The sequence below is a fragment of the Anopheles gambiae genome, chromosome 2 (assembly GCF_943734735.2).
Source record: "Anopheles gambiae chromosome 2, idAnoGambNW_F1_1, whole genome shotgun sequence".
NCBI classification, from domain to species: Eukaryota; Metazoa; Arthropoda; class Insecta; order Diptera; family Culicidae; genus Anopheles; species Anopheles gambiae.
This window is the reverse complement of record NC_064601.1, coordinates 38,567,099-38,590,831: the sequence shown is the minus strand read 5'-3', so window position 1 is coordinate 38,590,831 and position 23,733 is coordinate 38,567,099. Positions and strand designations below refer to the sequence as shown.

General features: G+C 45.2%; 1 protein-coding gene across 1 annotated transcript; it reads right to left on the bottom strand.

Moving 5' to 3' along the window:
* Positions 1–2,402: 2,402 nt before the first annotated feature.
* LOC11175512 (GATA zinc finger domain-containing protein 10) lies at positions 2,403–18,072 on the bottom strand. Its single transcript, XM_061647151.1, has 3 exons — positions 17,329–18,072; positions 12,474–12,544; positions 2,403–4,381 (listed from the first exon to the last, which is right to left on the bottom strand). Exon 3 carries the CDS (start codon positions 3,757–3,759, stop codon positions 2,833–2,835), a length of 927 nt encoding a protein of 308 aa, XP_061503135.1. The 5' UTR covers positions 3,760–4,381; positions 12,474–12,544; positions 17,329–18,072; the 3' UTR covers positions 2,403–2,832.
* Between the last annotated feature and the right edge of the window lie 5,661 nt (positions 18,073–23,733).

The following is a 23,733-nucleotide window of genomic DNA, read 5'->3' as shown; positions in this document are numbered from 1 at the left end:
ATGGAACGCGACCCTTCATTCTAATCAAATTCAACGCCTAAAAACAAAACAAAAATACTAAAACTATCCTAAAACAGTATTTTACCTTTAATGCACTCTTTCCCCCCACAGGGTGTCCTCCTAGTTTCTTCTGAGAATGGTTGAAAATTACCCTCCAGCAAACCTGTAACTAACATGCAACAACTTCGTAGAATTCGCTTCTTTCTCTCCCCTTGAAGGTTAGGGACGAATCTCCGCGTCATCCCCTCCCTCCTAAGCTTGCAGAGATAAAAACCAACGGCAATCACAGTCACCCCCCCCCCGGTGGCTTCAACCCCAAAACTACTCTCGAGCATCCCTCCCCCCGCTATGTTGTCCAATCTGCCATCTCTTCTGCTCGTTCTGCTTCATCTCTTCCTGGTCTGCCGCCCTGGTTCCACCCGCAGAAAGTATTTCCTTTTATTTCATTAACGGTGCTTTTTTCCCTATGGTGATCGCTGTACACGCTCGTCGAGGAGTCGCGCGATCGGGAATAAAAAGAGATCTCCACTACCCTCAGCACCGCTTCTTCTACCCCCACAGGGCTTACGCGGAAGGCTCTCAAACACGGATGATGATGATGATGATGGTTAGAAGGCTCGGAGGAATTGGGTGGTTAGAGATGGTTAGTGTTGTTATGCGAGCGGACCCTGCCGATGGTAGTGATGGTGGTGGTGGTGTGTAGCTTTCGGGTCAATCCACGCTGCCCTTTTACATTCATCTTTCAAACTCCCCACATTCCCGCTATTCGCGCGTTCGTTAGTGGATTACCACCGCAGCGCACGAAAACGATTGGTAGAGAGAAACGTTCAATAGTAGTAATGATGCAATAGGAAAGGAAAGGATGCCCTCTCTTCTCCTCCCTGGCGAGAAGAAATGGGACGAGAAGAAGGTAAAGAGACCAGTCATGGCCTAGAGGGGACAGCCTTCCACAATTCCTTCCCAAACCCCGCACTCGGCACAAGCGCCAGCAGCCAACCGACTCTACCAAAACCTTATGAACTTGAAGAAGTGCAATACACACGGCACACGAATCTAGAACGGGGAAGGAAAGGAAAACGAAAGACTTGTGCGGGCGCGCGGAGCCACAATAAACCTCCTCCTAACTGAGTGTGTGTGCCTGCCTTTGAAGAGATACTTTTACGATCACCACGCACTATGCGTGCCGCAACCCTTGATGATGTCTTGAAACGATATTCCTTGCTGCTGCTGGGTGGGGTGCCATATTCGCTATTAGAAGAATATATAAACTACGCCATTATTGAGTGGTGCTGCGTGCGTGCGCGCTGTTTTCAAACGAATGCATGCAGAGAGAGAAGGAAGCACCATCTCTCATCGCGAACAGGTACTGTTTGCACAAGGAGCAGCTCACACCTCCCCAACAAATAAAAGCCTATTTATCCACTACCTTCATGAGGACACTTAAACGGCACACGCACAATTATGGGTTTTGAGCTTTTCGATAGGCCACGACGCAATGCCGCAATAAATGCAACAAAACACTCAATGCTTTGCTATGCACGCGTGTGCCGCTCTCTTGTGCTCCAAAAATTGCACCAAAGGAAATCGGTTTCTTCACCTGGAATACAACAAATGAAGGAAAAAGTAAGATAGAGGGAGAGTTTGCCGGAGACTCTCCCCCCACGATGTAGATACAGGCGCAGAAAAAAGGAGCGCATGAATTGCCCTCTTGTCCACCCTCCTACCGGTGGGGAGAGGTTGTGGCAGTGCCAGTTCCATAATGATATTACCGTTATGGAAGCACGCTAGAGGAGTATAGACTTGCTAGATTCTTCCCTGGAGGCATTTTCCTGTAACTGTAAATGCGTACACACACGTAAAAGGTGTCAAAAAGCATCGTGTTCTTCTGGATTCGTGCTGGTTTTCGAACGATTCCAAGCAAAGCGGCAAGAAAAATGATCATTTCAAAAAAGAAAGAACAGCGATCGCACCCAACTTGAACGATTAAGAACGTAACTATTGAAGAGAGCGAACTCTTTTAAAAATACAAACGATTTGCATAGAACTCCTCATACCATAATTGAATATAGAAGTGTGAAGAGCAAAGCTGAACAACAAATGAGTCGTTTTCTGTCCCCGGTACAATTCCATTACTTAAAGTAGCTGAAGTAATTAATACCAATGCGTTTATCTCGATAGAGTTAAAAATAAACGAAAATGCTACAAAAGCCTTAAAAAAACTGAAGAAACGAGATCATGCAAAGAAAAATTTTACACATCTTCATGTAATCCATATTTCATTCTAAAATCATGCATGTTGTTACTGAAAAGATCAAATGAATTTGTTATTTACCTACTTCAGATACCAAAATTAGGTTGGGGGTGAACACATCCTTCTCTATGGCACAGGCATACGTCGTCGTCATCGTCGAATGAAGAGAGGATACACTTCCTAGATCTACAGCGTTTCGTGAATTCAGGCATAAGGCAGAACCACCCATCATCGATCGATCCAGCAGCGGAAGTAATGTGAGAACACATCTAAGAGACAACTCTGAAAAGAAACTTGTGCTCCCAAGGAAATAACCGCACCACCACCACACACTAGCAACTACAACACCACATCGTCTCTCTTCCTAAGCTTCCGCAGCGACATCCAACGTGATCTTCCAAAGTGTATGTTGTTCTGGGGGGAAGCATTTCGATGTCGAGTGGCAAACTTCTGGAGAGATTTCATATTTGTTTACTTGTCGGGATCGGACACAACAATGACGACACACCACTCTGTATCCTCTTTCACATTTCACCCGCACATACGCATGCACAACGGAGCACACTGGGGCAAGCTTTGGTTTAAACAACGCGGCCTTTCTCTCTCTCTCTAAGGACTCGCGTGTTGCGCTTGAGAGTGCTCTGTTCACCATGCACAGTGTAGGTGTACATGCTACTCGAGATACGGAGGGGAAGGAGTGTGCGGTCATCGTGTTCGTCAACCCTTGTCGAACATGTTTGCTGACTGTTGAGAATCGCCAACAACAATACCACACACATACCGTTTCCGTTGGGATCGTTCATGGAGGAAGCGTGCGACATGGAAGACGGTGGACCTTGCTGCATTTGTGATGCACTTGAAGAGGCTACAACTCCCATCTGTTGCTCCATTTGCTGCTGCTGCTGTTGTTGCTGTTGCTGCTGCTGCTGTTGTTGCTGCTGTTGTTGATGAGCTTGTTGTTGCTGCTGCTGTAATGATGATGCATGGTGCAAGTGTTGCCCTCCGCCAATGATTAGCCCACCGAGCGGGCCCGAACCGGGTGGAGGAGGAGCCAGTGACGTTACGATCGTCGAACCGTGGGACGGTGATAGTCCTTGCTGTTGCTGCTGTTGATGGTGTGGTTGCTGCTGCTGCTGCAAGGAGCCGGGAGTGCCGGGTGGCGGTGGACCCAGATTGGAGACGTGATGCAGCGCCGAATGGTGATGCGCCTCGAGCGGCACCGGCTGTAGCGTGATGAGCGATGCTGGCGGCAGCTGATGCGCGACATGTGCTGCCGGTTTGCCGTACGATGGGTGCATGATCAGATTGTTGTTCTCGGTTAGATGGTGCCCGGTCACCACCGGATAGCTCATGGTGTAACCACCGCTCGACGATACCGCCGTGGTGTAGGACGAGGCCGCCACATTCAACAGGTGTTGCGTTTGCGCGTCCTGCTGCAGCTGCTGCTGAGCGACCACGTCCGAGGATTGGTGCGGCTGTTGCTGCTGATGTTGACTCGTTGGAAGCATTTTGAGTGTTAGTAAGGGGGGATCGATGTGCGTGTGCGTTGCTGCTCTCCTCTCTGTTTTCTAACCAATAAACGCTAGTAACGTTGACGTTTGTAGAACTTACTTAAATGAGTACCTTTTTTCTGTGCTTTTACTGCACTTTCTAACCTTAAGCAAACGTGATAATATGAAAATCTATCAAACTAATATTTGGTGAAATGAATGAATTGATATCAAAAATCTGTTGAAGATTCTAAAAACTGCACTGAACCCTTCGTTTCGTAGCGATAAAAATGCAACTTTTTCTAAGCCTATTTTTGGTTTGCGATTGGGAGGGGGAAAGAATCTGACTGTCGGTGTACTTGGGGGCAATGAATCAGTTAATTTATGTATTATTGCAAGTATTTTACGTGTAGATTTCTACACCAGAGATTTGCTCAAAAATTGCTACTGAATATTAGAACTAAACTAAGTGGATGGAATTACGCCGATCTCAGTTTAAATGTAATATAAATAATTGGATAAATAAGTTTAATCGTTAATCTTGCGTGTCGTGTTATTGCTTTCTGAAGGAGTATCGTTCAATTCGAGAAGTATTATTAAGGCTAGAGCTGCTAATCTTAATGTAAACTACTGCGTTGATCTGAAATGAGAAACAAAACGAAACAAGAATGATTAGTTAAAAATAATTAAACTGAAGCTTTTAAGATATTGCTTAGAATATTTGCAAGTAGCAACAGAATTAGAAAGAAACAAGTACTGTTCCTTCCCTTAGATCATATATTGATCGTTCCAGTTAAACCACTCTGTATAAATAAGTGCAGTGGCTTACTTGGATTAATAACAAAAAGACAGAGAGGGATGGTGTGAATTGAACGAAAGAATTCAGCGCGCATGCTGCGATCTATGCACGGTGGCAATGGCACAGCAGTAGCAGCTTCGTGCTGATTACAGTGCATGCTAACCACACCACACCAGTGAACCAATATTTGTACTACTTTCTCTAATAGCATGCCATCGAACAGAGAGATCCCGACGCCATTACGCAATTTCCCTTTGCCATCCCCGCCCCCTTTCAGTTCCGCGTTTTAAGCGATCAATCTCACTGATGGATGAAAAAAGATCTATAAATAATAAACAGGATCATGAAAAGGCTAGGAGACATGATGCAATGCTGCTCTGTTAACCGGAATGTGGAGAGTAGTGAGAGGACAGCCAGTGACGCGTCTACGTCTAGTTAAGTATTAGATAATTTTCGCGTTTGCTTTGGGCTCTTGTTTGCAAAAACCGGTTGGCATAGTCTGGAGAGCGAGCTGAACAACTAAAACCATCTTATTAAGGACAATTTTCCTCCCTTCTCGACTTGCTGCTTTCGACAGATGTGTGAAGTAACAAATTCGTACTGCTTACTCTACACCCTCTAGAGGTTAATGACCCTCCCATCCATGCCCACACAGCACACAGCAGCAGCAGCAGCAGCAAAAAGGATCTGAGTATTAAGGGAACAAAAGAGTTGAGAGAAGATATGAAGTTCGTGTACTCTCAAAACGAAACACACGCCCGTCTCTTATTCAAGGGCAAAAGGAGGAAACGCTCACAACACATTGTGAATTACAACATACAGTGTTGCGTGTGTGTTACTGGTTCTTCCCTGCTCACATTCAAAAAATGAGAAAAAGAACGAGAATCCAACCATACCACTCCCTCTCCTCACCATGTGTGCATTATTGCCTTCCTTATGTAAGAGTAGTTTACTGCAAATGAATGTAGCACTGAGAGGAACAGCGTGAAAACATGGAGGGATACAGAGAGGGCGCGCGCGCGACCGAAAGGAACTTCAGTAAATTCTTTTACACCCCGCACCAGAGAGCAAGTACCAACCATCCACCAACAACCAGACCCAGTGTTGGGGCACTTTTTTTGCCAAGATGATGATGCCCACACACACACACCCGGCGCGTTCAGGCGTCGAGGAGAGTTCATTCATTCTCTGCTCAAGAAAACGGTACATCCACCCTTGGGGCCGGGCCGACGACAACTCGCCTTCAGACGAAAGAAACGTTCCACACAGCACACCACAGCAAGCAGCAGCCGGTAATGCAACGGGCGCAAAAATGGACGAAACAAACAGCGTAGTCCGCTGCGGAGCGTTAGACTTCTCTCCTCCTTGCGCATTGGGCAGACGGAGGAGCGCACCAAAAGACTGCGCCAGCAGGGCAGCACACGGTATCTTCAGAGGAACACTGATCGGACAGGAGGGTAGTGAAGCATCTTGGACGATGCTCCAATGCAGATGCATTTGTTGCAACACACACTACACTTTTCTCACCAATAATGCGATGCTTGCTGCTATCACTGTCTTACTTGCCACAAACAGAAACTATGTGCCATAATAATGAAGGAGGTCGCGCTTCACAGAAACAGGTTTCAGGAACGATCGTGTGTGTGTGTTTGTGCGCCTCCGAAAGTACCAGTGAAACAACGATTTCCCCATTCGATTTTCCTTCTCGGGTTTTGTAAAATATTACTGAATAAAATGCAATTCGGATAGAACTTGCAAGTTGGAGATCCACTATGATCATATATCCCAATACAAATTCCTTCTTTCTCTCTATTTTCTCGTTTTTATTTTTCAGTGCATACACACTAATACACTAATGAAACGATCTTGAACTTCTTCTCCCCGTCCGAAAGGTGTCATTGACCGAGTCTCTAGTAGCCTTTGCTCGCAGACTTTGCCCGCGAACTCGGGACAGAATAGTTACATTCACCTCTAAAATTCTCATTCCCATTCCAACTCCACCACCCACATCATATCTCATAAATATACCACCTGAAGAACTCCATCGACTGGATTCGTGGCTCGTGTGTCTCAAGGTTGCTCTTTTCGCGAGGAATTCTGCGGTTTATTCGATGTGTACGACAACCCCTTAATGTTGTGAAAGCAATTTGGAAAACAAAGCATACACGTTGGTGTGTAAAGGGGAATAATTGAAGAAAAAATCATCACAAAAGTGTGCTAATGTTTTCTAACAAAAAAAGAGCTTATGAAGATACCAACCAGTATTCCTCACATTGGTGAAGCACAAACTTCTACCTATCCTTTTAGTATATTTAATTCCAACTCAAACGCGAAGACTTCCCCACAGAGTGTGGAAGTGTGCTTCGTTCTGGTTTCTTTTATCTTAGTTCCCTGCAAAGACCGCGAGTTTCTGCTCCAGTGAGCATAGCCATAGACACACTTTACCGGACATTGTTCCGAACTGCGAGCGCGCAACTAAGCGGCGGCAGTCAGCCAGCAGCAATAGAAGAATGAATATGGTTCACCACACACCACTACGGTGTGTCTATGAGGATATTTGTTCTGCCTCTCTTTCTCGCACATAGTTGTTGATCTTTGCCGCTGCGAGGGGAGAAAAGGGTAACGCAATTCTCCAATCCACCGCCTTAAAGCATAACAACGCCGATCCCAACGTCATAAATAATTCCACAGTCATGAAATCGGTATTACACACACCACAGCACATTACACCACACCACCACCCCTTTATCCGTAACACACAGAAACTTCCCTCCGAACTAGAATGTCTTCCCAGTGAGTCTCCCCTCCCTCTCTTATGTTTTAAAATGCAACATTTTAGTCAAACTAACGCTGCGTTCCGGACTTGTTGGGAATAGTTTAATGATCTTTTCGTCTCTTACACCACCCACCAAGTGGTTCTTGATTTAGAAGTAAACCATTTCATCGCTATTTGATAGCAAAACAAAATCTAGAGTTTCTTCTACTTAGAAGATCAATGATGATCTTCGATTTTAGAGAAGATTGTGAAAGATGTATGAAATCAACAGAGTAAAAAAGGCAGTGAATCGCAGAACACAAGCTCTGTTAAAATGTCACCAATTCCTCTTCAATGTAGGCGCACACCACACCACACACACGACCGATCTTTCGAACCCCGTACCGATCACACTTCCGACTCAAATTATACTTTTTTGTTTACTCCTAAAGGGAATGCTCCATACAACATACGACAAAGTCGTGTACTTTGCTTCCATAAGCCTGAAAACAGTATTGCTGATTCCACACATTTTTAAGCTAGCCTGCATACACGACGTAAACAAACAACTGCCACCATTCAGAAAACCCTTCATGAGGGGTACAACACGTTGATGCTGTTTTGGTTGGTGTAGCAGAAACTGTCGCCGTCGCAAGATCGTTTGAAACTTCCCTTCGAAACCCCTTCGAGGACGTTTTTGCAGGTTCAAGCTAATCTCCTCTCTTCATTTGATGATATACAGAACCAACATAAACGAATATGTGAGATACTTTTCTCGCCACACACATATGAGGGACACGTTGAGATGAAGTTGGGGAGGGTAGAGGTGGTGCTCACCATTTCATCGAGATCAACGAATTTGCTTACTCAACGGAATTGTGTCGAGGAGGTATAGTAGTAAGTAAAGGAAGGCAGCAACCAGATGATTTCTGAGCTCAGCAGAAACGTGACTCGGTCAGCATTTTTTCGTTCAAATGCCTCACACTACTACTACCACCTAAAGATCGTCTTCTTCGTCGAGATGCATTGGAACTTGGACTTTATATTCTCCCCCGAAGGAATGGTTGAAGTTGAAGCGGCGATTCAGGCTTTAAAGCCCCGACTTTAAACTATGCCCGACTGTCGAGAAGAAAGGAGGCCCCACCAAAGAGTGTAACACCCGCGTCGTCCGTCTCCTCGCCGCCCTCGTTGAAGTTGTTGCGCGAAGTGGTTCTGAGATATTTCAGTTGGTTTTAAAAACCGGATTTAACGGCATCGCTCAGCTCTCGCTCTCTCCCTTCCTTTTCTTCCATCCAGGGATTGTGGAACCACAACACACGATTTCTTGCACCCTTTAACACCAATCCTCAAGAACCAACCTCCTCTCTGGACACGCTGGCGGGGCATTTTTCGTTAAATTACAAGATCCACAAGTAGACACGACCGACTGGCTAAATTGAAGGAAAAACAAACCGTTACACAAATAGCGATCAGGAAGAAACTTTGCTCCCCCGCGAGCATAATGATCTTCCTTCCTCTGCAGAACACCTCTTCCCGAGCTATATCTGACAGAAAATGTGTTACAAGCACAAGAAAATGCAGACTTATTCTTCTGCTGGAAAAATGCATACAAAACGAAAAAGAACCACCACTGTTATATACCTTTTTGTCCACTGGAATCAGCTGCTGGTAGTGAAATAATACACGCTTCGGGCGGAGGAGATGCATTCATATTCCCATGCACCACCAACCACACACCATACAAAATCGTACCATGATTGTGGGGGGAGAAGGATTCCAAGAATGGACAAGATATGGTACACCCCCCGGATGTGTCATTTTGTGGGCAAGTTTATAAACATCGGAAAAAGAAGCACACGGGAGAGCCTTATACATTTCTTCGAAAGAAAGCTGATGCTGAAAGAATGCCATCAGCGAAGAACTGCACTGTTTTGGTCGAAGAATTATGTGAAAGGGCGACCGCAGCAGACAAAAAGTTCCATATTTCCATGAATTTCTTCACATGAAGCAATGAAACTGGCACGGAAGTGCATGTTTTCCTAACGGGAAATAGTTCATTCCACCTACACAGCCTTAAATGCTGCTTTTCAAAGGTAACAACACACACTAAATGTTCGAAAATTTAACTTTTTGTCTTAAAAAGTCGACAAATGGAATGACCCAAACGCACAACTATCTTACAACCCCATTACTTACTACTTCCACCCTTTCATAGAGGGAGCGCGTCGTGATGTAGTAGTAGAAGAAAGGTCAACGGCTCAAAGCACCCAGAAACCTTGACAATGAAGAAGCCCACCACCACCCGCCACGGCCGACAATAAAATGCACGAGGAGCGAAGAACACACACCAACAACACCCGCAATGCACAGAAAGAGATAAAGGAGAAGGGGAGTTGTGGGTTTGTTTGGTAGAAGTAGAAACCAGACTAGACACAAGTACCGCGCACACCACCCCCTCCTCTTCTTCTGCTTCATAGCCTCGTCGTCCACTCTGTGTGTTTTGCTTTGAGAATGTGTGCATGTGATGACGATTTGGTGTGTGCATGTGTGCGCGCGCGCGTACATCACCGCGATCGTTAGTAAATGTTTCCTTCTTCCTGCATTGTTCGGCCGCGTTTGCGATCAACGATCCAGCGAGAATCCATTGTGTACCGGGGGGCCGGCCGGTGTGTTAGGGACTGAGAGAATGGACAAAAACGCGATACACACACAACCTTTGCCAAGTTTAAGGCCACAACAACACGCACTTTTGACAAGGGGATCAAACAGTAAGAGGAGTAGGAGGAGGCTGGACATTCTAAAATGTTGGTGCCATTTCGAGAAATTTTAGTTAAAAATGTAGAGGCAAGTTTGACCATTATGTACATATCAACGCAATTATAACATTCAAATTTGAATGCAAACGTAGCAGGAAAAGCTAAACAAAAGCTAAACGAACATTCACACCTGTCAAACGGTCAATGAACTGGTGGGTCTGCTATTTGCAATCAAGACGAAGAACACACCGTGGTGAGAGAGATAGTAGTAAGTGGAGCAATAGTGAAGAGCGTATTTAAAATCCCCCACAACAGCACACAGCCCCGCCGCCACCGACCGTTTATCCATCCACACACAACACAACAAGAAGTTGTAGAAAATACTATTCATCATCGTCACACACCGGACGAACCACCCCACTACTGTTGTGGTGTTCTTTTGATCTTTCTTCATAGAAATCGTTAGCAATTGAGCCAACTATGCCGGCACGACCAGTGGATGGGCCAAAGCGACAAAGCAAAAGCAACAGAATGACGTGAGCAAATCATCATCGTCACACGTCACTGTTGACAAACCTTGGTGAAGGTGCGGAGGAGGGTTGAAAGAAATGTGATGTGGTGTAGAAAAAAGTGCATCTGAACCACCACACAACCAGCAACAGTGTTCTGAAGATGACCCAAGAATTCCTTCATCATCCCTCGCTGCGCGTGTGTGTGTATTTGTTAATCGAGATATCAGACAGAAAAAATAGATAAATCGACGGATAGAGGTTGTGTGTGCAGAGAAGAACTGATTCCAGAACAAAAACAACTTACCTTCAGTACACACCACACTATAGAGCGAATAGAAGAATCGAACATTAATCAGCAATTGTTAATATGATCAAGATTTAGCATCACATCACATCCCATCATCGTCCAACAACAAACAGACAATATACTGACGGATATTATTCCCTCTTTCGCTGCAAATGCTTTCGATACAGAGAGGATGAATCCGAGTAATTGCAAAAAAAAAAAGACAGAATAGCACATGACCTTAAGATCTTTCAAACCATTCCAATTTTCCATATCATGAAAGCAATAGAACCCCCTTCTCATGCAAGGCACACAGCAATCGCAATCGTTAACACGAGAGCGTCTATGATTTATTCAAAGAGGCATCCACGATGAGCTAAGATGATGAAGATCATCTTCTTTTCCTGTGCGTTTGTTCTGTATTCTCTCTCAATTGCACAAGCCCAAAGGAAGGGAAGCAAGCGAGAAATGGGCGAACTGAATTCCAAAGCCTACTAAAAGCGTTCCGTTAGAGGTTAATCACTTTTCTCCTGGGGGCCTCCTAAAAGAGTGCCTAGCGACAGAAAGCGGCACACACAGGGGGAGAGGATAGATCTAACGTGAAGAATTGATGATCAATGCCGCGCGCTCTGAAGAGACGAGACGAGAGAAGTGAAAAGAAACTGGTCATCGCAAACACAGTACCGTACACATATTGGTTAAATCCATTAAAACAAGTCCGTTTGTTTATTGCAATTATCCATTAGAAGAAATCGCAAAACATGATCGACAATAGTTAGTGGGTATTTATTGATCTTGCGAGTTGTATTCGTGCCAGGTGCTTAAGATGAGATATACCACACACCATAGAAATAGCAGCTAAAGAAAGCATAACTAAAGCATTTAAAGCCTCGCAGCTTCATGATGCTGCTGCGTTCTATTCTACTTTCACTGATTTCCAGAGTAAAACGACGTACAGCTTCTGGGAAGAAAGTTTCAGCACGAAAGTTAGTCCATTGTCTAAACGACTTTCTCTCAAGAAAGAGAACAGAAGTTTCACATGACTTTTCACAACAGAACTACTACTACTACTGGGCATTGTCTACCACTTTCGAACACATCAAAACATACTGAACATGCGCGTTAGTAGAAAGCAAAAGTCTGGCAAAGATGGTCATGTTCTAAAGCAAAACACACTCTTAACAAAAGCAAGAGTGTGCATTGGTGAAGCTCATGAAAGGGCATTAGACGCTCTAAAACGTCGCAGACACAGAAGATGAGAAGACCAGAAATGAATTATATCATGTTATATTCACACGCTTGAAACAATGGTTTACCAGGAAATGGGGGAGCCACAGTGGCAACAAACGAAAAAGAATCTGACGTTCGCTTTTGTTTCTTGGATTACGATCATGACTGCGATTGCAGTAAGAAACTCTCGCTCAAACCAAGAGCTCGCTCTGCTGTTGTTCTTTTTAAATGATGGGAATTCTTGGGTAGAATTATTGTGCCAAACAAAGAAACCGTGTCTTGCTGTAGCGATTACAAAATCATTTCAATGTTACACTTTCATCGAATCGAAAACGAAATTGACGGTAATGGTACAGGAGGGAGAGACATTACAAAAATATATGAGAATATATACCTTTCAAAATGCCAATGGTTCCAAGTAAGGATTCGTCGATTGCGATGAATAGATGCTTTGAGCAATGTAATCTGTAACAGAGAAGAAAGCAAATAAATAAAAATCGTTCGGTAGGATCGTTACGAATCGTGAGACACGTTTTAAGCTAAAAGTATACTAAAATTAATACTGGATTTTAACATCAAGCGAACGAAGTGGGCAAGTTCATTACATTTACGGTGGATCCCCTATAAGGTTTACTTCACAGACTGATGCTTTTCAGGCCTTACCACACATAGGCCGGGACAAGTGCAATATTAGTATGAAACACAATTTTGCTCTTGAGCCGGCCGACGCGTAGTCCTGATTTTTATTCGACTAGTTTTGTCCTGCAAAATAAATCCCTAAAGAAATTCCAACATCTTAACATAAAGAAACAAAGAACTCAGCGGAACAAACGAAACACAGTAAATTAACTAAAATCAACAAAGAAAACTCACAAGACCGGCAAGACACACAAGACAACGATATAGCATTACTCCTTCTAGTCATTAAAACGATAAGTCCATGGTTCGAAAGGAAAAGCTTTTATATGCGAGAAATTCAACACTCCTATGAAATCACTATACCGATCTGTTATTTGAGTTAGTAGGTGAAGGTTCTTTCCTCTCGAACTCAAACGACTTAACATGCCCGTCATGGGTTCAAGCCCCGAATAGACCGCGCCCCCATACGTAGGACTGACTAGCCTACTATGGTAACAAAAAGCCACTGAAAGCCAAGCCCACTTCACTAGTGGGTACAAGCAGGCCTTGACCGGCAGCGGTTGTCGTGCCAAAAGAAGAAGGTGAAGAAGTAATGAAAACCCATAGGAAGCTGGCGCGAGCTTATTTCTGGAAATGTTTCTTGAAATGAGTAACATCTTTCTTTCTCGTTTCATTGAAGTGAACAGAAATTTGAAGTTAAATTGAAATTGACAGAATATATCTGAGCTCTGAACTGTTTGAATTTCACGAGCTGAATTCGCTTCATTCGATCTGAAGTATGGCATTCCTGTGCTGATCAGCGCGCGTAACGGTGATATCGAAAACATCACTCCAAATCACGACGGAATCCCTCCGAATTGCCATCATTTCTCCCTACCCCAAAGAACACATCCACACATACCTGAAGGTTAACCAAAAATTCAAACCAGAGAGGATTCAACCTCCTCAAACAAAGAAAAATAAAGAATTACGCGATCTTTGCTGAGTGGAACCTCGAACGAACGTGTTACACGCGTTTTATAACGGGGCTCAGGTCACCCACCACCTCCACCGACATATATACCTCCAACCTTTCCTCTTCATCATTCACCCTTACACACCTTTGCTCCACACACCCGCCCCGCCCCACGACCCTCTTTTTCTCAGGGGGATTCCTTCCGCCCCAAATCAATCGACGCGGAACACACTTTTTGGTCGTGATGGTGTTGGCTTACTACACTTGGGAGAGTGAGAAAGAGAAGAGCTAAGGTGTGAAGTGGGAAGAAGCAGCGAAGAACGGAAGGTTCAGAGATAGGTTCGATGACAACGATTTGGGCGCGCGCGAGCGCAAGTCTCCGTCGAAAGTTGGCGCTCCAGCGGATGGATGGGGAGGGCGGGGCCGTTGCACGGTGGGAGTGGATGGATGATGGTCATACGGAATTGGGTAGAGGGACAAACGACGCGACAAGCAGGCTACACACACGTTCGCGTACGAGAGCACATTTTGCCGTTATGGCTAACAGTACCTGCACCATTCTCTCCGAAACTCCCCCCCACAGGAGTGTCGTCGTATTTGGTAATCGCGAACACATCCCAACAACGCTAGTACCGTTTTGGGTCCAAGTAGTGATCTGATCATACCATGCAGATGAGTCTTTTTGCCGTGGATAGGTGCACCTGAGTGTCACCGGAATAAAAACGGAGTTGTTGAATTGTTTGAATTTGAACATAAAATAGATGAGAAATTAGGAAGAGTCAAAGGAGCAAAAATCCCTCCCAAACCTCACAGTAATTGCTGAAGTGTTTTTTCACTGTTCACGGTGCAGGATGTATTTCAACCCTAATTGGTATCATAAAGATCACAGGTCGATATTTCTCTCGATTTGACGTGAATACGCGATTTCGAAAGCATTCGTTTATGCACCTTGATGTAGAAGAAAGCAAGACACGCCAGACGACACAGCCTACGTCGACGATCGCTACTGCTCCCAGTACGCACTCCGTCTCTTCCCCCACCCCCCTTGGTATCCTCCACCTCTCCTCTTCCGCATACACCGAAACACAGCATCCATCCTCCCAAGATCACAACGGAAGCGAGATGTCCCGTTGACCGTAGGAGGAGGAAGTCGATGAAGTCAGACGAAAAACACGGCGGCTCGGCGGACACACCGTGAAGATCATTCGGTGTGTTACTTAAATGCTGCTGAATCGATTCTACAATGATGGGGAGGAGGGAGTTGGGAGTCTCTTCTCTCTCTACACACAGCTGAAACTTGCGCGGACGACCCTTACACACAACACAACGCACTGAGGAAACGAGAGTGTTGGGCAAATATAGAAGGAGGCGGCTCCCTTGTGCTTCGACGAGATGCCTCAGCTTCAGCCTTTCGCTCACTGTTCAATACACTAGAGAAGCGGCGTTTGTTGTGCGCTCTCCTCCAATATGCACGCTCTCTCGTCGCGCGGGTTCGATGATCTTCGACAGAGAGATGAAAAACGGGACAAATCTTTCACGGCCTCCTGCGCTTCCTGCTTCTACTCTCCCCCCCCTCTTGGATCGGATATCTCGTGCGTTCGTCGTAAAAGCACGTTGTCATCCCTCCATCTCCCCCTACCTTCTTCACGACTTGTCAGAACAGGTCGTTCGATTTACATATTTACAGTTAATCGAAGACTGTCAGCAACTGTACCTTCGTGTATTTATGTACCCCCGTGCACAGAAACCAATGTTCGGAGAAGCGGAACACAAACTGGTACTCGGAACGCTGAGAAGTAATGCACAGGTTGAGGAGAATTTTGTGAAAATGTTATTCGAAATTGAAATACATGTTGCATTTCTTTACGAGTAATCGATCGGCGATGTACACCGTTAACATGGCCCCACACCACAGGACGACAGCTGCTGGACACATTCATGATAAGTAGGACGCAAAGCTAAGATATGCATCAACTACAAGACCAGTTCGCTCGTGCTGGAGGAACTAGCCAGCTGCTAAAAATTCCTTCGATTCGCTGATAGCAGCAGGAGCAGCTGATTACACACACGAGGGACGTTAAGTGACTGGTGGAATATCGTGAACACCAGATACCATTGGTTGTTCATATCTATTTAAAATTAGATTTCCGTACTGAAGGAATTAGGGGTACAGTTGGTAAATGTCTAGTCATCTTCAAAAGCTAGACAATATTAGGAGCTAGGAACTATATCCATATTGGTATCAGAAGATTCATAATAGCAAACATCGAACTCTAGGCGCGTCTATTATACACATCTCTTGGCGTTCAAAAAGCTTTGAACTGATCCAGAGAGCACATTATAATACAATTATTAGCATTCGTCATTGAATAAATAGTAAATTATTTACTATTAAAATCGAAATCTATTCAAAATGAAACTAAAAATGCCTGGAATTATGGACAATTTAAACTACATATTAGTTAACGGAACAAACACGATTTTCTGTTAAATGTCGGTTATACAAAGGTTACTGCAAGTCCGCCCAACTTGACTCCCGTGAACGAAAGAAAACCTTGGCAACTGAAACCCTATCCGTAAGCGTTCAGTTCACACACCGCTCGCGCTTCAAACATCCAAGCAACAGGTAGGCAGGCAAATAGGAGACAGAGCCGGACCCTAACCACGAAGACCCAATTCCGTTGGTCAAGTTACCCTTTTTATAAGGCTGCTGCTTCAACAGGTATGAGCGATTCAGAACGAAACAATACAAGCTGACTTCGGAAGGCACGAAATAGCATGCTGGTTTCACTGTAGATCGATCGTTAGTATAAAAATGTAATGGACATGCCCAACTTCTAACCAACTCATTGTATTAGGAACTCTATTCCGAAGTAGAAATGAACTTTGTCGAAAAGAAGAATTAAACCATGCTCGGGGTAGTAGAGTTCCATGTGTTTTATGCTCAACACCATCACCATCGCCATGCCTGCAAGAACAGCCTCCTATGCGGTATTATGTCGTCTTCACGCGAAAACTTGGGTTCTTCGACACCACCAAGGAACGAAAAGAAGAGGCAAAATAAAATGAGTTCGTTAATGCTGCTGAGGGGGGAAACAACGCTCGAAACTGCGTGTATTTCTAGCGTCCTCAACTTGTTGAAATGCGAACCCCCTGTGTGTGCGTGCGTGTGTGTGTGTGTGTGTGTATGGTTGGGTACACACAAGCGAGGAGGGATCCAAAAGCCGTAATTCAAAATATAAAAAGAATGATTCAAACCCGTCCGGCAGCGTTCCGTTCCGGTTCGACAATTTTTCACTTAACTACACACTCACACACCATCGTATTATATCCCCCGGAACGCTATTTCCACACATTACAACGAACTGCGAACGCTGCTCGGAGCTGGCTGTGTGTGGCTTCAAGCGCGCTGCTTCCGCCAGGGAACAGTGGAATTACTACAGCCAGCGCACGCCGCTTACTTCGATGGCACGAGAGACTAAATCCCTGCTAGCACCACACTGAACTGAACATTACTTTCTTGAAGTCGTAATTTGTTTGTGAATGTATTTAGAACATGTATCCTGATATCAATTCGAAGAAGCGCCAATCCTCCTCACATGATATTCGATGAGAGAACGTAACACTCCTACCAATTGTACATCTGAAAACTTACCAATTTTCACACAGCAGTAGTCACCAACGTCCAGAGTCGATGAGGACCGTTTGTAGGGCTGAGAGTTTCACCTTTTCGATCGTGTTTTGGTTGGTTAATTGTTAATTAATCAGAGCTTGATTGACAACACATCACGCACAATCACAGAACACACCAAAAGGAAACCGTTGAAATCGATCCCTTCGACACAATCCAGCAGAAGTACTTAGCACACGCTTCCAAATTCCAGAAAAACCACATCCGTATGTCAATTCCACACAGCATCACCACACACGCGATTCATTCGGTTTGGGGATATTCTAGTCTCAAGCACTGTGCGCGCTTGGTGACTCACTAAAAATTCCAACCAACCAATCAGTCACGGAATCATAATCGTGCACAACAATGTCAAACTTTTCGAGCCGAGCATCTGGTTACCGTCGTGTTTCGCGAGCAGTGGAACCAGACCAGCGAGCCAATATTTCTGGGACATTCAATGCCAGACCCACTACACACTACTTCTTGATGTTGCGATCACACACCGGTTGTTAACTAACTCTTCACAGGCATCTGATTTTCCGCACAGCTAACACCGCATCACTTCTTTTCTCCGCCGCTGTCAGACGCACACCTCTCTTCTTCTGCTGACTGCTGATACTTGGGCCAATCACACCAGACCACCGCGGTTAGCCAACCAACTCCAACGACTGCTCGGATGGAAATGAACACTGCCGCACGCCAAATCCTACGATCGACTCGCGACAAACGGACTTCTTGGTAGGCACACCACAAGCACAGCACAGCACACACACGATCACACCACTACCAACGCATCCGGTCTTGCTGTCACGCTCGCGCTATCCTGTTCGCACGCGTTCGATACAGTCTCGCTCGATACCGACGCACACATCCAACCGTACGCGCGCACACACACGCACACTACTGCGCTGCGCTCTTCTAAATTGCTCAGAACAATTCTCGTTGCCCGTCTCTTTCGCACTTTGGTTTCTCGTTGTGGGCTTCCTCACAGCGGTTGCCGAAAACCAGGAGTACCGCATGCCACCATGCGCGTACACCAATGCAAACGTTGCAGGGTTCGTAGCACATGTTTTCAAATAGCACACAAGTCGTACAGATTTATTAAACAATTTATTTTTCAAGAAGCGTGTTGGATTAGATACTTCCAAATTATATGAAATTGTTATACTTTTTTATGTTTTTATAAAAATAATAATGAAACGTTAGGCTTTTTTTTAATTCCCCATCATGGCAAAAGTCGTTTACGATATTTGTAATTCCAGAAGATCATTTTAAATGCTTTAAAATAATCTCAAACCCTCTAATCGCCCCACTATAGCATTGGTTCATACATACGCACACACGTGCACGGCCAACTTTCAGCACCGCTCTTTACTTCCTCCGATACAAAGCGCGTGTTTGTTCTGTCTCTCGACGACGGTTTCCTTTCCTGCGTACCCGGAAAGTTTCTTTTGTTTCCACCCTTCCGACTAAGAAGAGCTCCGCGAGCTCGTTTTGGTCCACGAAGGAAAGAAGCAGAAGCAGAAGAGGAGGAAAAAAACGCTAACAAAAAGAAGCGTTCTCCCTTTGCACGCTTTTTCCCGCTTCTCGGCACGCTGGTGGCATTTTTCTTTTGTTTCATCCATGTCGAAACATGTTCTACTGCGCAAGCAGCAAGCGGGAGAGGTTTTTTTCCTTCTTCTTCCGTCTCTCCCGTGCGTACTCTGTTGCTGGCACGACGCGGAACACAGGAAAAGAAGACGGCAGCGCCTACTGGGGCTGGAAGATTCGCGTGCAAAATGTATAATTCGTTGGAAAATTCCTCTGCAAGCAACTTTGAGGATGGTTCATTTCGGTGTGGGCCGCGCTCTAGCAATCCCGCGTGTGTGCAGCAAACGTTTCAACAAAACTGCCCGATTTGTCCATGCTATTCAAACCGATCCCCAAGAAAACGTTTGGCTAGCACACCAACCATTATTATATCGAACTATACAATGTTCTTTGCTCGCATACAAACTAAAGGGCTCCATTGCTTTGAATGATGACGATTATTTGTGTGTTATGCGATCGGTTCTCGGTCGGGTTTATTTCGGCATACAGAGTGTTTATTCCATTGCCGCACTAATTCTTCTGCCGTTGCCAGCGGTGCTGCTGCTGCTGCTCCGGGGGACACATGTTTTCAAGCCTGTTTGGAAACCTTTTCGCAATCGAGAATACAAACACGCACACACACACACGCATGTATTTCGTGGTAGAAAGAAATGCCGAAATTTCGCAGCAAGGTGATCCTTCCCTCTGATCAACGTGCTATCTGATTTCAGGCTATTCTCTCAGAGAGCGAGAAAAACATGTTTCGAAGGTTGCGCATGGTAGCATAAAAATTCATGCTTGCTCGCTTCTGGTTTCGTTACTTCATTCAGCCACCTTCCCCTGCGTTGAGGGGGGTGGGGGGGGGGGGGTCATGTCATTCCGCACCTCATCACGGTGATATGTTGCTGAAATATGCTTGTCTTTTATTCGCTTTATACCGCTAGTTTTGAGGAAGGTTTCGGCATTGTTTTCTTATCCGGCGTGTTAAAGATGGTAAGATTTCACTTCTATTTCTGTCCCAAAAAGTTAATTTTAAAATACTACCTTAAACGTGGTTATGATTTCTTTGAATGGCCACCATTTATGTATTGAATTATCTATTGAAATTATACTTTTTTTTAACTAAAAACAGAACAAAAACTACAACAAAAGAAGTGCAGAAAAAATGAAACCGGAAACATACGTTACACATAGGGCTACTCCGCTTCTATGCTGTTAGTGGCATGTTTTATGCTACCATAAATAAATAAGGAACAGTGCTCCAACAGAGGGGTGGGACGGGATGTACATTTTTTTTTCTCAACTCCAGCCACAGATCTATAGAAAGTGTAGAATAACAGGGACTTTCGAAAGGGAACCCTTTGGAAAAGAATTTGTGCGCAACGAACACGTGGTTCTAAGCACGAACAAGAGCAACAACAACAACAAAAAAACAGTCCACCCTGCTTCTTATTTTGAGGAATTTCTACTCCCAGTGTTCTGCTTCCGTCGGTTGTCGGTTGTCTCATAACGCAGCAACCATCGCCACACCACATGCGCACTACGCACAATCAAAACAACATTGTGCTGTCTCCTATCGACGCGCAACCGTTCCCGCCCTGCCAGAGTCTGCCCTTTGCTGCTGGTTGGTACTGTATCGCGCCGGAACCTTGACCTTGAGAGTGAGCAAGACCAGCAAATCGGTGGAGGGTGAGACCGGCAAACCAAACAAACACCGGCACCAGATGGAAAATAGGGGCTTCGGTGTCTTTGCACAACATCCTGCCAGCAAACCTCGACCAAAACGGGTTCAAAAGCGTTGTTTTATTGCAAAAGGATTGCAAATGGAATGGATACTTTTAACACCACTAGGTGCTATCTCCACACAGCACAAAGAACTTCAATGCGATACAGGAAAGGTCCTTCAAAACCATGCTGCCAAGGGACACGAACGATGAGCGCAACATAAATCTGCATAGTTGCATCATAGAAACTCGTTCCTTGATTTTCAGTTGGAAGCACCAAAATTGCAAACAATCCTAGATCCCGTAACTAACCGGATTTTTTTTTGCCCTACAACACCGAATGACTCATCGGATTCGCATCTTGCCATTTTACCGCGCCCAACAGGGACGAATGCCGTAAACTTCATTTGTATTAACTCGGCACACCAATACACGTGCATGCTAATTTCTTACCCTTACAGCTCGAACGCACACCAACACAGCCACCGGTGTAGTCTCTCGTACGCACGACGCACGTACACCTCAAAAAGCGGCTCCTGGAGCGGCAGGAAATAACCGCCCGTTTAAGGGCAGCGAGGAGAGGAAAGAAGGAAGAAAAAAAACACAAGGTAAGGGAAAGCGAGAAAATCGTTGGCACACGAGAAGAATAAAAAGAAGTGCAGGGGACAGAGGCTTACCTCGGAATTGCGGCAGATGTTCATCGGGGCCTTGTTGAATGCTCCTGCAAACGGCGGTGCGCAAAGAAAAGCGAAAGGAAACGATAACAATGCAGTAGGCTCTGGGCCGTGGGCCCACTATTACAACAGCCCTTGCATTTGGCTGTGGCTAAAAGGTATGGATGTTCTTCTCGCCGGATTCGTACCATGCGTATTGGCTCATTTTGTTCCAACTGCACTGATGACGATAGGTGACCACATATATTCAAATTACAAATAGAAAATTTTCCACAAAAAAATAAAACTACAAACTACACTTTTAGTTAGATTTCACTTGGACATATTTTCAAGTAGGTCAACATTATAGCACATTCTACATTGTTCCAAGCTTATTCTTTCCACTATACGCATTGTGTTTTCTGCGCCACGGTGCACTCCGTCCGTCGAAAATGTAACCCAACTGGGAACAAATAATTTCCAACGAAATGTTTACCCGAATCCTCTCATCGACATCCGGGGACCATTTGAGTGTCGTTCTATTGTCCCCAAACTGATAAACAAACGATCGAATAAGCAATCGCGGACCACCAGCGCTAAACAAAGAGCTGTTTTTGTCACAAAACAAAACAAAAACACACAACAAAAGGCCACAATCCTGCACACGTTGCTTTGATGGGTGTCAACAATTTTACCCCAAGAGACAACAGAAGCACACCAACGAGCAAAGCAGGCGTCATCGTCCGGCGTGCATGTGTGTGTGTCTTTTGTGAGACGATCGAACCAGTTTTACGCGAAAACACAGCTATTGATCAAGAAAGAGTCACACCATTTCTGTCCCCACCCTCCCTGGTGTTCCGTAAAATTGCACAGAAATTATTTTGTCGTTTGAAAGGCACAGAGCATCGGACGCGTGGCTCTATACAAGTAATGATTAGACGACCGAAAGAAGAAAACCATGGCGAAGAAGCACAACCAACTTATGGGGAAACTTACCTACATCCTTTTGTTGAAGCAAACCCCGGCGACAGAAAAGGAGTCCATCTTCCTCCAAGCAGGGAGCAGCAGCAGCAGCAGCAGCTGCACCAACTGGACCGAGTGAAAAGGGCGCGCACGCGCATGCGCACACGAGGTAAACCCGGGCCATCTTTTGTGTGTCACTCCCGTGTGTGTGTGCGGTGCGGATCGTTTCTCTTGTCTTGTTTTTGTTTTCGTGTTTTTTTTTCTTTCTTTCGATGGGGAATTTTCCTGCCGGCCAAAGTGTCTGATCTACGCGGCGATTATCATCCTTCGAGAAAATGCTGTGGCATCGAACAGACGAGAGGGGAAAGGTTTTTTGGGAAAGGATATGTTCACTCAAGCAAACAACGACCATCTGTTGCTTATCTCGACCGGTGCGTATAGACGTGCCAGGGACGGGAAGGAACATGTTCAGACAGGAAAGTGTCCAACCAAAGGTTGCTTTGATTTGATGGTGTAAATTCAATTACGCACCCAGAGGTGATCGGGAATGAAATGGAAGCATCTTACCAGGATGTAAACCCGATTTATCCTTTTATTTTGCGTTAGTTTTTATGCAACTTCATAATGCTAATGTATGGTACACACAGCACTACACATAATTATGCCATTCCAGAAATTTAATCATTCTGTTTCTTCTTTCTAAAATCTCTCGTACAAGAGAACGCATCACAATTTGGGCTTCACTTCTAACTAGTGATGGATAAAGTTGGCTAAAATCCTGAGTCCGATCCGACACCGATAATATCGGAACCGACTCCAGAAGGTCGATCCCTCCAGCATTATCCGGAGCCGTTCTGAATCGTCTGGAAACGCCCGGAGTCTTCCGGAGTCGCCCGGGGTCGTCTGGAGTCGTTCGTAGTTGTCCGGAGTCGGTCAGAGTCGTTGGAAGTCGGAGTCATCCGGAATCGTCCGGTTCGGAATCGTTCGGAGTCGTCGAAGTCGTGCGGAATAGTCCGAAATCGGTTGGAGTCGTCCGGAGTCGGCCGAAGTCGGCCATCGAAACAAAGGTCTGTATGCGAAGTGTACGTGCAAAGTGAAAGAAAAAAAAATGAATTGTAATGCCTGATCACAAGCACATTGCATCGGTTGGCTCCTGTCTGACGACCAAATCCGAATCCGGTCCACTACGATCGACTCTGGACGACTCCGAATGACTACGAATCTGAACGACTCCGAACGACTCCGGACGGCTCCGGAACTAGTGGTTTGGATTTGGCCCGAGTCGGATTCGGACTACCAATAGTCGGAGTTGGATCGGAGTCGTGGGTGCGCTCCAAAGAGCACATCACAACTGCTAACTCCCTCCATCATTGCATTTACACCGGAGGAGTGCTTGCCCTCTGCTCGTCCAATTCGCCCGTTCGGAGAGGAACTCCCCAATGGGTTTAAGAGGGCAGAATAAGCATAAGCTTAAGCAT

Coding starts and splice junctions, on each gene's coding strand:
- LOC11175512 (XM_061647151.1), bottom strand. CDS start 3,759: ATGCTTCCAACGAGTCAACATCAGCAGCAACAGCCGCACCAATCCTCG.